The sequence below is a fragment of the Hirundo rustica genome, chromosome 2 (genome assembly GCF_015227805.2).
Source record: "Hirundo rustica isolate bHirRus1 chromosome 2, bHirRus1.pri.v3, whole genome shotgun sequence".
Classification (NCBI taxonomy): Eukaryota; Metazoa; Chordata; class Aves; order Passeriformes; family Hirundinidae; genus Hirundo; species Hirundo rustica.
Genome location: NC_053451.1, coordinates 87017076 through 87032116, shown reverse-complemented (window position 1 = coordinate 87032116; position 15041 = coordinate 87017076). Strand labels below are relative to the sequence as shown.

At 39.3% G+C, this 15041-nt stretch overlaps 1 protein-coding gene across 5 annotated transcripts in view; it reads right to left on the bottom strand.

The window, feature by feature from the left end:
* Positions 1-7396: 7396 nt before the first annotated feature.
* The window catches only part of UBE3A (ubiquitin protein ligase E3A), a 52775-nt gene continuing 45130 nt past the window's right edge, over positions 7397-15041 (bottom strand). For all 5 annotated transcript variants that reach the window (XM_040054697.1, XM_040054702.1, XM_040054699.1 and 2 more), the window contains 6 exons: positions 11966-12171; positions 9636-9800; positions 9114-9269; positions 8946-9019; positions 8341-8484; positions 7397-8134 (listed from right to left, as the gene is read on the bottom strand). In XM_040054697.1, the coding sequence (XP_039910631.1) occupies positions 8014-8134; positions 8341-8484; positions 8946-9019; positions 9114-9269; positions 9636-9800; positions 11966-12171 (866 nt within the window). In that variant the 3' untranslated portion in view covers positions 7397-8013. The remainder of the gene's footprint in view (positions 8135-8340; positions 8485-8945; positions 9020-9113; positions 9270-9635; positions 9801-11965; positions 12172-15041) is intronic.

Sequence of the window (15041 nt, the reverse complement as noted above, 5' to 3'; positions counted from 1 at the left end):
GCCCCATTCATAGCCCAGAGCATCAGAAAGGTGCCTGAGAGGGGAAAACCACACAATCTCTGAGGAAGAAGCTCTAGGGCTGAAGATGGTCAGGCCTTTTGTTTCTGAAATTCAGATTTTGCAATCGTTTCCAGCTCACAAGGTCTGAGGCTTGCTGCTGCCAACTGCCCTTGCAGCTCCACTGTGGAAAATAAAGTTCTGCTGTTCTGTTTGCAATCCTCCCTTTCCACGCCCTAGGAGCAAAAGGAGGAGGGAAGGCTTGCACTCTTTAAGCAGTTATTTAAGGATGAGCACAAACATTAGCTTTACTCCAGAAACAGCAGCAGTTCTCATAGATTTCCTTCACCAGAAGATGGGAGAGCACCTGGGCTCCTGTGCAAGGAGAGTGCAGGTGTTAGTGCCAATGGCTCAGCTTCCATGGGTTGTCTTCCCAAGAGGCTGAGGACACTATCCAGCTCTAACAGAAACATGTCTTATTTGTACAGGTATATCATGGGTAGAGTACTAAAACCAGAAGTGCAGAAATAGGGAAGGAATTTACTAATGGATGCTATTCCATTTTTCTTTCCTTAGCATTTGTGGTGCCTGGTACCTGTACGAATGCAGCTGAATAACACTAACATGGAAAATCAGGAAAGCACAGCTGTATTCTAGAGCAATGGGCAGCTTGATAAATAACTATTAATTTCTTAGCTTTTTGTGTGTTTTAACGTGTCATCTGTTTACCTTTCTGACAAGGAAAAAACCCCCACCAGTTCTGTTCTTATTGCCAACAGTTGTATCTCCTCATTGCCCTAGAAGGGGAACCACCCCAAAGCAGTCACACCCAAGCCATTTCAGGTGAGTAGCATGGCAAGAACCCATGGGCACTACTTGTCCTTCCAGAGAAGGAGACAGAGAAGCACAAAACCTTTTTTTTTTTTTGTGTAGCCTGCCTCTAGGGCTGATGAATCAAAGCAATTGTGCTGTAAAGATATACTCCTTTTTTAGGAGAACCAATTGCCAGTTCCTCCTCAAAGTATAAGTATTTTACTTGCAGGACAGTACAGATAATTAAATGCAGCTTCCTCTAGTGGGATTCCCACTGTTTTCAGGTTACTTGTAGATTTACACTGTTTAAAACAAGTCCTCAGGCTGCTTGTTCACAGGCCCAAAGCTTGGCACAGGAAAGCCTCTCTTACAGCAGCAGCTTTGGGTATTATCAGTGAAGGAAATGATCTAGAGGTGGGAATTTTATATTCTGATTATTGAAAACCCAGTGCCTCATCTCCTTGCAATAACAGCTGCCTCTGACCACACTTTCATCGATGGTAGGAAAAAAGCTTATGTGTAGCAGCACAAAGCTGCAGAGGTTTTCTAGCAAAGCACCTCATGCCTTTCCAAACACATTGGTTTCCTCCACAGCTCATTTATCCCGTCAGCCACAGCCAGGCTTCTCTGTGCATGGTTCAACCTGAGCACTGACAGCACAGGGAAGGCTCATGGCTCAAGGCAGATTGACAGAGGAGCTGCCCCAGGCAGAAATAGTTTCAATTCAGGCCTTCAAGGCTGACAGTTTCATTGCTATAACCTGACTGCACCAGCTGTGAGCACTGGTAGCCCAAGGATGAGTGAGGGGAGGAAGAAGAGGAGCAAGAAAAGAGCCATGCAGCACCTCCAGGCAGCTGGTGGCAGTTCAAAACCACAGCCAAGAGCCGGGGTGATGTGTGCTGGGCAAGGGAGACACCCCAAGCTGCTCAGCTTCCTGTCACCGAGGAAGGCAGGCTGGTACAGAAGGGATGCTGCAATCTGGAGCCAGAGAAAGCCAACAGGGGAGCCCCTGTAGAGTTTTCTAAACTGATTTACACTTTGGGGGCCAGAAGGGGCCCAAGCCAGACCAATGGTTGACAGGAATTACTCCAGAGGGCACACTCCCCTTCCCCAGCCACTGCCAGTGCTGAGGGCACATCTGTTGTGCAGCACAGCAGAGCTGCCTACTCCATATTGGGTTTAGTCATACACAGATTCACTCTCACTTGGGCAGGGCAAACGGAAAATTCTGGAGCAAACCCAGGAGGTGCTGAGACCAACTGATGCTGCCATCAGCTACTAGGAGACCCCAGCGGCTGTAATCATCCTCAGGATCCAATATTCCCAGAGGAAAGGTAAAAAACAGCAGAGAATGTCTGCTGGAAGCTCCCACCTTGCAGATGCTGGGAATAACCTGCTGGAAGAGCCACTTTTTACCACCCACAACCCTGCAGCAGTGAAGCTTGGAGGCAGCAGGCGAATCATTGCTACCAGCTGTCCCCAGTGTCACTGCTGGGCTGCAGCAGGACATGGTGTACAAAAGTGCTGGCTCCAGGCCAGCCCTTGTTCTGCAGAAGCCAAGAGTACAAAAGAGAAAGAAGAGATTAATCCACCCTTGGAAGGTGGCAACAGAGGGCAGGGGTGGTCGCAGAGAGTCCCAAACTCAGGAAACCTTTCCTAAGGCCTGAACAATGAGAAATCCTCTCCAAAATCAAAGCTAGCAAGAAAACTGTTTTGGATGACGAAACTGCTTGTCCAAACTGCTGCAGGTCTGGAGCAGGATTGTTTCTGAAAGGCCTGAGGATGTTGTCTGGAACAACTCCTGGCACAGGAATCAATGCTCTCACTCAGGCTGGCTGCTGGCAACTACAGCTAGGGCAGAAAGCGCTGGTGGCTCCAGCCCTACACCAAATGAGCCACACAGGAATTTTGTTAGAAAGAATATCCTCTTAGGGATTTTAGTTTGGGAATGAGACCCTCCCCAAAGAGATTCAAGGTGTAAAAAAACAGTGCAAGAGCAACCCTTATCAGATGCTCACAGAGTTTTGTGTTGTGCTTTTAAAGTAAAGCAAGCTGGCAAAACCAAAATGTCATTTGTTTTATTTCAGGTGGCTTGCTACAAAATTCATAGTAATTTTCATCTATAGATGACAAAAACTAAAAATCCGTGTGCATGGCACAAGGGAAATAGATTTCTCACCCTTTCATCTAAAAGAGAAAAACATTCTCGTGCTAAGTTTCCCATTTTTATTAAAATCAGTTATATTAGGAAACAAAACTCCTTCAATTGTAACATATTGGCTTACCTGATCTTTACCCCTTGCTGCTCAGAGTGCTTGCAAAGGGAAATATTAAATCAAAGGTAGCAACACATGGTGTATGGCAGCTCAAAACCTGGAACAGGGAAGTTCAACTCGTTGCCATTTCACACATACCCAGTTACCGCTGAGCACGGTTGCTCCCCCTGCTGTCCTATACAGGTCTGAATGCAGGTGTAGCGGGAAGACAGTTTTAAGGGATTTTCTCTGTACACGACTCCAGTGGCACAGCAGATACACCAGAGCCTTTGGTGATTTTAAGAAAGGCTTCATGTCAGCTTTGCATGTAGCAGTTGAGCCACAAATCTCTGCAGTTTTTATCTTCACCTGACATTGGCCAGTCCAAGTTGTGAGTCAAGGCTGCAGGAGCAGCAGGATCCCTGCACATGCAGATGTTTGTAGCTGAGCTGTGCTGCCTGTCCTTTGATGGGAAGAAGTCAATCTTGAGCATTTGCTGCCTAGCTTTCACAGCGCAATTTTTAAGTCTCAAAACTATGCACAAACCTACCCAGCAAAATAATGTAGGAGTTCCTAATGCAATCTTATTGTCCCAAAATAGAATGATTCCCACCCTCCACCTGCATTCTTCAATGTCTTTGTCTCATAGATATTTCCCCACAGAGAAATCCCAACGCAGGATCTATGTGAGCCAGACATCTACAAATACAAGCACACTAGGCAAACTTCAGCTATATATCAGAATCACTCTCTTGATGTATCCACAAATAGTGCAGAACAGAGCAAAACTGTACTTGTTTATCTGCAATTAAAACCACCTTCCCACACACTTTTTAACTGGGCTAATGAAGAACAATAAAAATCAACGGCTGAAGACATCTTCAGATGGAGCACTAGAGAAAAATACAAGGACATTTAATGGGTTTTCCAAATGAATTCATCTGCGTAAGAAATGACCTGTCTAAAGACTAATGCCAGTTATCAATTCTTATTTCTGAAGCAGCGTCCCTTTCATGATTCAGTATAGATCTGATTTTAAAAATTAATTTTATTAAGTCCCCGATGGTCTTACAAATTTTATGACAATTTAATTGAACTTTCAAGTATGAACAAGAACTGTAAGTAACATCACAAACCACTGTGACTCAGACTAAGCATCATAAATTCAGCTCTTGTTAGAAAAAACTTGATTTTGAATAGCTTAATTTGGAAGGAATTCCTGCTCCAACTTACATGCTAAAATGATGGAGTTTTTCTGCATAATAAATAAGGCACAGCTCAAACATACCACCCAATTCATATTCATCATAAAAACTCTTGAGGGCAACCACGAAATTTTGAATCCTCTCCCGAGATTAAAAATTTACCTGGATGTAACTTGGCTACACAGCGTGATGGAAACATCTTAAAGCTGATGATGTGGGGGTTGTCCTCTTCTGAAACATCATGGAAACCTGTGTCCAATTCTCTGCTTCAGAGAGCAGAAGTCAGGCAGGCACCTGGGCAGCTCACACTGCAGCTCCCTGGAGGCTAAGCTCACCAGGTCCATCACACCTGTGTGGTACCAGATGTGACAGGAAGCTCCTGCTTCAGCAGTGAAGGCACTGTTGGATGAGAGGCATGGACTGACTATTGTAACAGAGTTCCTTGGAGCCCTGGGCCCATTCCAGCATCAGCTTTCCTCAGAATGCAGGGTTGGAGGGGTCCCCTTGGCTGCCACCATCCTGTCTCAGGCTGCTGCCTGCCAAATGGAAGACAAGCCCAGTGAGAAGTTCACAAAACAATACTCTTCAGTTAACTGAACTATGCTCACTCCAGACAGCTGTTTCTGAGATCTTTTCAGCAAGAAGCAAAAGCTCTGATCTTTTTAAAGGTGATGCTCTGTTTACACAGCATCATGTGCTAACATACTTCCAGAGCTAAACAAAACCATTTCTTCACTCCTAATTCAATCTGAAACAGTGCTACATTAAGATGATTTTTTTGAGGGCATTACTTCTCTTGCACTATAATTTTTGAAGCATGCTATTGTACAACACACAGAAGCCTGATGGTCCCTTTGCACTGAGGTTGGAAACATCAAGGCAGTCTGTTAGGGTGCAGAAGGAGATACTTGAAGAGGTATTTTTCATCTGTCAAATGAGGCAGTGCTGAGATGTCCAAAATATTTTCTTGTCAACATACTGAAGACACCCTGTGGAGAGAGCACCACCACAGTGGCATCAGACTACTGCCTTGGAAGAGGAATCTCTGTCTCACTCAAGATGTATTTCCATGACATGTTAAGTACACTTAAGTCTCCAAGTTTTGTAGATCTAAACTTTGCTAGACACTGAAAGACATTGCAGGTGTGCCTGGAGCCCAGAAAAAACCCCAAACCAAACCTAACTTAAAATGACATTTTCTTCTTCAAACAACTGGCTTCAACAACTTCAGTACACCAACTAAAATTTCTGTAGGACAGGAATGCAGCCTGCAGCTATAAGACTTCAAGATTTATTTTAAACCTTATCAGCTGGTGCTGCTGAACAACTAATGCACTTACACCAGCACTAGGGAGATAAGGTTTCAATACAGTGGTATTTGGGGGAAGCAGTATATATTTACATGAGAAATCAGTCACATATTAAGTAGTTATACCTTACCTGAAAATGATTCCTTGAAAAACAACTTATGCTTTTGAAAGCCAATGCAATTATGTATTATTTTAATCTTAATGCTAAAGGAAAACAGAAAGAGCATATTTACAATGTCAACAGTTGGGCTAAGAGAACTTCGTATTGCTATCCAGTTATGCTGTCTGCACAGCTTTTAGACCTATTTAAAACGTCCCAGCATGAATCACGTACCTGTCAAGCTGGGTGTAACCATAAACCACAGCTAAATCAGTGTAAGAAGTTACAGGGATAGAGCTTAACAGCACTAGACAGTGAACACAGTACATACCACACAGCAGTATCATGATGTGTTCACGCTTGTAGTGAAGCACCTCAAGGCATTCATCAAATGTTCTTACCACCTACAGTAAGAGTTGTTCCAAACTCGAAGGGCTCAGCAGGCACTGTTGTCAGCCACTCTGCACTGAGAGGTAGGGTCTCTTGTGTTTTCCTCCTCTGGGACATACAAGGCGGAATACAAGAGGGAAGGACCTAAGGGCCACCTCCGAGATCAAAGACCAGAGGACAGACAGCACCTCTCCTTCCCCAGTAAGTTTCAGTCCCGTGTGTCCAGGCCATCTGGCATTGGCTTGAATTTGAGAGGGGAAGATTGCTGAACCCCACATCACTACAGTTCCCTTGTGGAGAGTCTTCCGTACCTGCAACCCTCAAATTATGCAGTACTACAACAATTTCTAATCAAACAATTTAATATCTAATTTATCAAAGTATGAAAGTAACTTGCTTTCTTTTTCACTGAACCATGGTGAAAAAAGGTCATTGTTTTATTCAGCATCATAGTTACATAACAGTTGTCTTTTTCTATTACTAGAAAGAATTTATTAAAATAGTCCTGAAAGACATCTTTTCTTTTTCCAATGATTTCAAAACTAAGCCTTTTAATGCCAATTCCACACAGTCACGGGTTTGATCGGTAGTAGCCAGTTATAGCAATTGTCAAGGCACAAGCTCAGCTCTGCACACCCGCTGCAGCTTGTATTGGAAAAGAGATATGCCAGGTACATCTGCACTTACAAATGCATAATCCCTTCATTGTATATTGCAACAGGAGAAATTAACATTAAACACAGACTAAGAAAGGTAAAGGATTTATTTTTGATATGATTTGTAGAGTTAAATTAAAAACCTACTGAATACTTTATGTAGTAGATGAACATAACCTTAGTACTTACTTTCTAACAGTTTATTTAATGGCTGGAAGTGTACAACATGAAGTAGGCCTCACGTTTAATATTGTTCAATTTTGCTTATTGTTAGATGAGATTAAAATACAGTAGCCGTCCCTTTAGACTATGGTGCAACACTGATCATGTGCCTTGATAGGTAGGAAAAATGATTCATTAAATAAATGATGATGACATAACATGTAGGGAAGACTTTGGATTGTCTATTTTAAATGTCAACATAATAGGCAATTAAGAATAGAACTTCATTTTAAGTGCACTTCCACATGCTTTGTTTATAATACAGCAAAAACTTCCTATCTCTTTTCCAGACACTTCACTCCCTACTCTAAAGCTGTTCAGTTGAAAATGCACTTTCCCCAGTAAACTTCTTTTTTAAAAAAAGAAACTAAAATTTCTACCCTTTCATATGCTAAGAAATGTTTCCTAATTAAAAACACAGTTTATTACAAGACATGTGAAGACAACATATAGTGAAATGAATTTTAATTGTTGTGCTGTGACTAAAGTAAAGTTCTCAAGGCTGCAATTTAACATTCCAAGTTCTCCCTTCCATCTTTATTGATTCTTAAGGTTTTGCACAGAAACTCTTTGGGGGCTAGAACAGCAGTAATTGCATCACACTGTTTTTCAAGACTTCAAGTTTCAAAAGCAAACTCTTCAAAAAGTACAGTTCTTGATTTGATTAGATACAGGGACAAAAATATAGCACATACTTGAAGGTTACATGGTCTACAAATGATGGCAATATTTTCCTTGGGAGAGTACAGTTTGTTTTCTTGTAAATACTCAAAAAGGCTCAACTTCAAGCAGTAATAAACACAAGCAAAAGTGATTTAACCCTTAAAATAAATATTCAGGAAAACCTCTCTGTACATACAAGTGAAAGAATATGTAACACTTTCACGCTAAAAGAAAAAATAAAGATTTTGTTCATATAAGCAGCTGAAATCTGCTGTTCCAGCCCAATGTCCCCGGTAAAGAAGGGAGGCACAAACACAGGTGACTACTATAGCTCACTATCTTATGGCCTTTTTGGACAGGGACATCATCACCATCATTTTTTAATCCCTTTTGTTTTACTTATTACAGCATGCCAAATCCTTTGGCATATGTGATGGCCTTCAATAATCTTTCTTTAAGCTTTTCTTTGCTTGAGTACTCCGGAAGCAAAAGTACATTAAAGCATGTGTGAGATGTAGGTAACCTGCGGGACAAAAAATACGAGAATTCAGATCTTGGAATGTGCAAAAGAAATACATTTCTATTTTACAAGTCCAAAAATAATGAATTTGAAGAAAAACTTTTCTTATCGATTCAACTTTCAGCTTTAACTAGGTAAATAATTTAAAAGCACAGAATTCACTTTCATTTATAAAAAACCAAGCAAAATGTAGATTTCTTTTTTTTTACCTCTCTGTGTCTGGGCCATTTTTGGCTATGATCATCTTTAACTTTCCAAGTCCTCCCACAGGGGCTCTGTCTGTGCCTGTTGTAAACTGTAAGAATAGTCTTTTCTGTTCATCTGTAAATGAATGGACTATTTCCCAGAATTCCCTATCAAAGAAGAAATCAAGAAGTTAATAAACTGTAAACTTTGTTATAAAAAAGAATTTCAAAAGTAATTGAGCTTTGAAGGTACAATAATTCTAATCAGTCTTAACTTCAAGTTTACAAGTTACCTTCATAAACCAAAACTCTGAGAATGTATTTATCAATAAATGAGACTCAGAAATAGAATTCAGAAATATTACTAACCACTTGAAACACTGATTTGGCCGTGTTCTGCAGATATTTTATATTATTCCTGTTTTCTAAGGAATTATACTGATTCAACAATGCTTATACCATCTCCTCTTCTCTACTGACAATACTTGAGAGAAGTGAAATTACATATAAGACATTTGCATCTCCAGTACTACAAAAATACGAAATCTTACAATATTCAATTCATTATGAAGAAACAAGCAGATGAAGTGCTTTTTATCTTTACAAAATCAAAAAAAAAAAAAAATTACCTAATAATAAGAGAGTCTCTTGTATAGCCACCATCATATTCTGTAGTTTCTTCTAGTGCTTGAAAATCTAAATTCTGTAAGAAGATGATATTTTTAAAGACGACCACTCATTATATACTCAGGATCAAAAAAAAGCTCCATTCCCTAGCGTATATTAAAAATTCTTACCCTACTTCCACAAATAAGTAATTCAATTTCCTCTGGTCTAAATAAATATTTCAAAGGAGATTCATTGGTCACCATGTGGAATCCTCTCCGAAAGGCCTTGAACTGCTTTTCTACTGATTTATTGAGTATGTAGTCAGCATAGAGATTGACAAATTCCTGCAAGGAAGCAAACACCAAAAAATTTTAGTGTTTCAACACATGCCACTTGAAGTACCTCCCAAAAATACAAGACCCCAAAATACGTAATTTTGTAATTCTGTGCAAATTATCTGAGCCCAGCTTTTATTCAGCAACACAAAAGAACAAATCTCAAATTCTGCTCAAACAGGTCAAACATCCTACCCAGAAGCTACGTATCCATGTATCAATGCTTTAAGAGAAGCCTTTTCTGTTCACAACCACACTGTGCTATAGCAATTTTAAAAGCCTTTTAAACTTAAAAATTGTGAGACCAAACCTTTGTAGGGCTCTACATACAGCATATCAAAGAACTACAGATTCTGTTTAAAAAGCTGCGCGTACCTTTCTGTTTTCATTCGTAATGGGAATTTTATCACCGTTTTCCTTTAAATCATGCATCATTGGATTGCCAAAGAGATCCGTGTGAGATATCTGAAACGTTATCATCATATCATCTTCCACACTTCCTTCATACTCTAGTAAGTCTCTCAAACTCTGATACAGAACCTAACAGAGTAAGAAATACATGTCTGTCAAAATAAGCTTCAATAGATTCCATTGAGTAATACAAGAAGACATGAGACCACCGGCGCCGAAAAAGGGATGTTATATTCTATGACACAAGTCACCCAAAAATCTCCCATAGCAGTCCAAACAATTGTTTATTAAGCTCTGTAAAGAGAAACAATAAAAGATATTAAGATAAAAAAGAAACATGGCAATCAGTGATAACTCCCTTAAAAGAGTCTTTTAGTACCCACCAATCTTCCAAAATTCAATGGTCAAAGCTGCAGTTTAAGAGCCTTTAATAACCTCTTCTTTTAAGTCTTTTGATTCTGTCTTTCCCCAAGGCATCCACAATATGTTACACTAGTAAGGGGAGCATTTATGAGATAAAAATCAAAGAAAGCCCTGTCTTTTATATCAGATAAAATTCAGACAGTAGGCTTTTATCTTCTACTTATTATTTAAAACCCAAACCAACTAGGAAGCAATCCTGAAGCAACACAGATGGGGCAGTCTTTAACATAAGAAGACATTTATGTACCAAAAAATAAAAATTTACAAGTTAGGTCAGAATTTACCAAGTGGAAACTGAAACTACCTGCAAGAGTTTGCTCTATTCAAAGGAGCAACCAGCTTTCCTCCCTGAAATGCCTTAGGAAAAGCCCAAGACTTTCTTGGAAACCAGACTATGCACCAAAGGAACAATTATTTTGCTGCAATAGAGATGTAGGGACTAAAGAATACAAAGCAAAGGTGAAAGCGACAACTGTGTGCAACTGTACTTCTAGAGTCAAGTAGAAGAAATAAATTTCCCCCTGATGTTTTAATTGAAACATGAAAGTTAACACATAAGCCTCAACCTCTCACTAGGTGTGTGTTTTTGATTCTTCCACAGGACCTTCAAAAAGGACCTTGCACTGAAAATCACTGGACTTAGAGCCATTGGTGGTGAGGGCTGGTGAACATCCTATTCTCCACACGCTATAGCATTAGAGAAACCATTGGAAGGCTACTGTGAATTTCATTTTGAGTAATGAAAACTCAAAGCTCTGAAGTGTTTTAAGTCATATGAGAACACAAAGAGTTAAAAAAGGATTATTTTAAAAGAAATCAGCATAGGTGTTAGAAGAGAAATGCAAGAGCAGGGGAGATAAATTAGGAAATGCCCTGACTGGACTGTCCTGTTCCATAGAAATACATTCACTTTATTTTGGTCACAAAAAGTTTTGAGTATGTAATAAAAGTTAGAGGAAAGCTGGGGCACTATTTCTCAACATCATTATACAGAGAAACTGGTTGAATCTGGCATACTGTTGTATGTAGCCATCCAAAGCAGACCAGATAATGTATTTTTTGACTACACATGCCCCATTTTCATAGATGAAAGCCGAGTTCTTTCTAGACAGTTTGTTTTACTAATCTTTTTTGAAAAGATGAAGGTTTTGTATAGCTGCTTATAAAAGAGAAGCATCCCATTGTTTGAAACAAAATGAAGCTTGCTAACAACTCCTATCAGCAACATGAGGGGAAGCCACTGGTGATCACTGATTGCAGGTGAAGCAGGGCCAAGACATCCTGCACACACACTTGTGTGCTCTATCTACTAAAGCACGTGTACAGCTCAGTGCTTGTGTACAGCCACTGGCTGGGAATGGGTGTGGAAGATGGACACTGATCACTGCTCTGGTAGGGATATTCATTAACTGTAGAGATATTCATAAACTGCCTCGTCTGTCTCTGGCTTTAGACAAAAACCAGGAAGAACATCACACCTTTGCATGTTTACTCTTACTTGCACTTTTTTTGGTAGAAATTTACTTCTACACATAGCTATAAACAGCCCAATTATAGAAGTTTCTTTGGGAAGAGACATGCTTGCTTATGCTTAATAATTCTTAGTAACATTTAGGAGTTCATGTAGTGAAAAAAGAAAGCTTTATTGATACTGAACCCTATTCACTGATGTTACAATTTTGCCTCCTCCAAACCAAATGTAGCAAGAAATTTACTGCTTATGAATTTATTTTAACAAATACAAATTCTTAATGCAAGTCACTGGTTATCTCACCTTCACCTCTGACAGTGATCTCGTGTTTAACTGAAAGATAGATTAAATTATTGCATGGAAAATGCACTATTAAACTCAAAGAATATAATGAACTTACAGGATGAGAGTCTGCCAGATCACGGAAAGTTCCTTTTTTGCCCATTAGCTTTCTGTAGACAACCATGGGGAAATGTACATCCAGTATACAGTTGTTGTAAATAGCCAGTCCCAGTACTATGCCAATCAGGGTAAACTGACCCTCGGTTTCAAAAGAGGACGGATTAAACCAAAACAGTTTTGTAGATTCATCATATGTGAACATCCCTGTTTAAAAAAAAAAGTTGAACAATTATGGTTACAATTCAATAAAAATGGCACATAAAACATACCATTATAAACCCATTTTCATTAGCCTCTAAGACACGTTAAACTTAACATTATATTAAATTGAATGGCAAAAAACCCCTACTTACCTTAGGGTGATTGGAGCTGCTTAAACACTGTTACTCACATCACCACTAAGAGTGTGCACGAGAACTGTGATACAACATCCTGCAAAACTCACTGAAGCTGCATATACACAGGCTTTCATCCCCTCCACTACTGAGGAACCAGCAGCACACTGACAACAGCAATTGTGACTTTGATAAATACAGCAGTAGAAGAAAGGAACAGAGTCAAAACGGATGAAACAATCCTGGAGGACTCTAATTACTAAATTACTAAAAAGTGACAGACTTTCCTCAAAGGCCAGTTCTGGCAGAGGAACAGGACAAGATGCAGCCCTACTACTTAATTAGAAGCTATGATGATGAAGCAGGGATTGACCATCACACATGACTTTAAAGTTAGATACCCAACAGATTTGTTTGCTCGTTTCAAGGACCATTGTTACTGCAGATATTACACACATCTTAACTTGAGGACTCAACGACCTCACAAGAAGGAGTTGCAATTTTAACAGCTTGTCACTGTCTTAAGGGAGTGGTTTAGCTTCTCTCATTCAGTTCACAATTTGAGGTGACCAATTTCCTGCCCAGCTCATGAGCTGAGCATTGAAGACTTCAACAAACAGCTGAACTGATCCATGCCAGAAGCTGCAGGGAGAAAATGTGAAGACAAGAGACAGGCAGAGTTCCTTACTCTTTTGGCTGTAGCAAGACACAAGATAGCTCTTGTTTATGAAACCGGAGTGTATGGGCTAAAAATTATTTAAATGAACTCCACAATAATATCCATTGCTTACCTGACTAGATACTGAAGCAAGATAAATGCAAACTCCAGAGACTTAAGGTGAGAGAGAGACCACCCTGGACAGGTACAGTCCCAGTCACTGTCATCATTTTCTGGCAGAGCCTAAGAAAAACTGCCCCAGGCTCCTTATTCTCAACACACCATTAAGTCAGATCCATCTGGTGAAGAATATCAACTACATTTGCCACAAGCATTTATCTTGTCAGCTCTTAAAAGATATGCTTGTTTACAACCTATGCAGATGTACAAACTGATTACAAAGCCACATGAACACAAGCTTACTCTTAAGACTGAAAATATCTTCAGTCAAGAGATAAAGACTCTTTGCTCATTCCATGTAAGGCATTAAAGTGCAAGCTCATTCAAAGACTCTGGCTATTCCCCAGAATGGATTATGTATCTCAATAAGTGACTAGGGCTGGGTCAGCTGTTGGGGGAGCACACAAATAACAGGCTGACCCATCAGATAAAGCAACTGGGAATCAGAAATGGATGAGAAACTCAGGCATGTATAGGCCAAACATTATATAGAATCCTGTATGCCGTTTTCTGAACTGACTGAGGTAACTTCTGGATTAGTGGTAGGTAAAGCAATGACTTGAACTTTCTGGAATAAGCTGTAAAAGATAAACTGTCAAAACAAACAGCTCCATCAAATGTCTAATAATGAAGGATCAACAGTTCACCCAGATCCATACCTGGAAATACTTTAAGGTGAAATATAGTACTTTACTCCCTTACCAAAATTAAGAATACAGTACATTAAAACCATAATGAAACACCAGAAGGGGAAAACAATTCCCCTGGAAGTTATATGAAGTTATCACTTCTTCCGCTCTACCATGGAATACCTTTACCAGTATTTTTTCTGAGTTATTGCCTCCTTTGAGTAAAATTTTAAGATAGTTTAATATGGAAATACTCAACATGTCAAAGAAACTATCATAACAATACACATCTTTCTAAATATACCTATTATAGGACAGTCATTTTAAATTCCGCTTAAAGGATGTCCTTTGTTTTCTCAGGTAAAGAAAGCATTTATAAATCAACAGAAGTCACACTTGGTATATTTGGTGCATACATAAACTAATATACTGCAATGTATATATATACATATACATACACACACACTGAATGCAAGCTACATTTTCTGCTTTTACACATTCCCCCCCAGAGTTATTATGAATACAAAATGTGTAAATACTTTTTTAGTATTTTTAATACAGAAGTAAACCCTAAAAATACGCATGCACATCTAATCTATTACCTATCTTTAAATGCAGGGAGTATATACACAGTCCTTGGATCTTAAGCACACTTTAGCATTACTAAATAAAGAGTATTTCAATATACACACACAACTTCTGTTTAGATAAACTCAAGTTGAAAATGTATTTGTTTAGCGTTGAAAATAAAATTTCATCAGTCGAAGTACTAAGAGTTCTTCATTTTGCTATACTTCAAAGTAAGCTAATTCAGATTCCAAATCTCTCCAAGTTAACAGCATTTTTCTGAGTGAGTAAGGCTTGTCTATTGTTCTGTACCACTTGTTATAATAATTGGCTTGGTGAAGGGAATGTGCCAAGGTTCAGATTTTTGTTACTGATTCTGGGTACTTGATACTGATACCTCCTCTCTAATCCAGTCAAAATAGATTTCTCTGCATTTTCACCAATTTTCTAAGCTACAAAACCAAAACCAGCAGCTTTCTCTTTTAAAACAGTCCAGTGAAACCAAATTAACAGCCGAGAGCTGTTAAGTCTTCTTTAATGGAAGCCATTACAGGAAGTACAATGTAACATAATATTTCACATAAAATCTGAAATTAGTATAGGAACCTGGCAGGTCTCATTTCTAGTCTAACAAGAACTATTCTTATCATTTTACAACGTTTTCATCTTTCCAGAGTAGCAGACAAGCTGCACACTAAAAGAAGC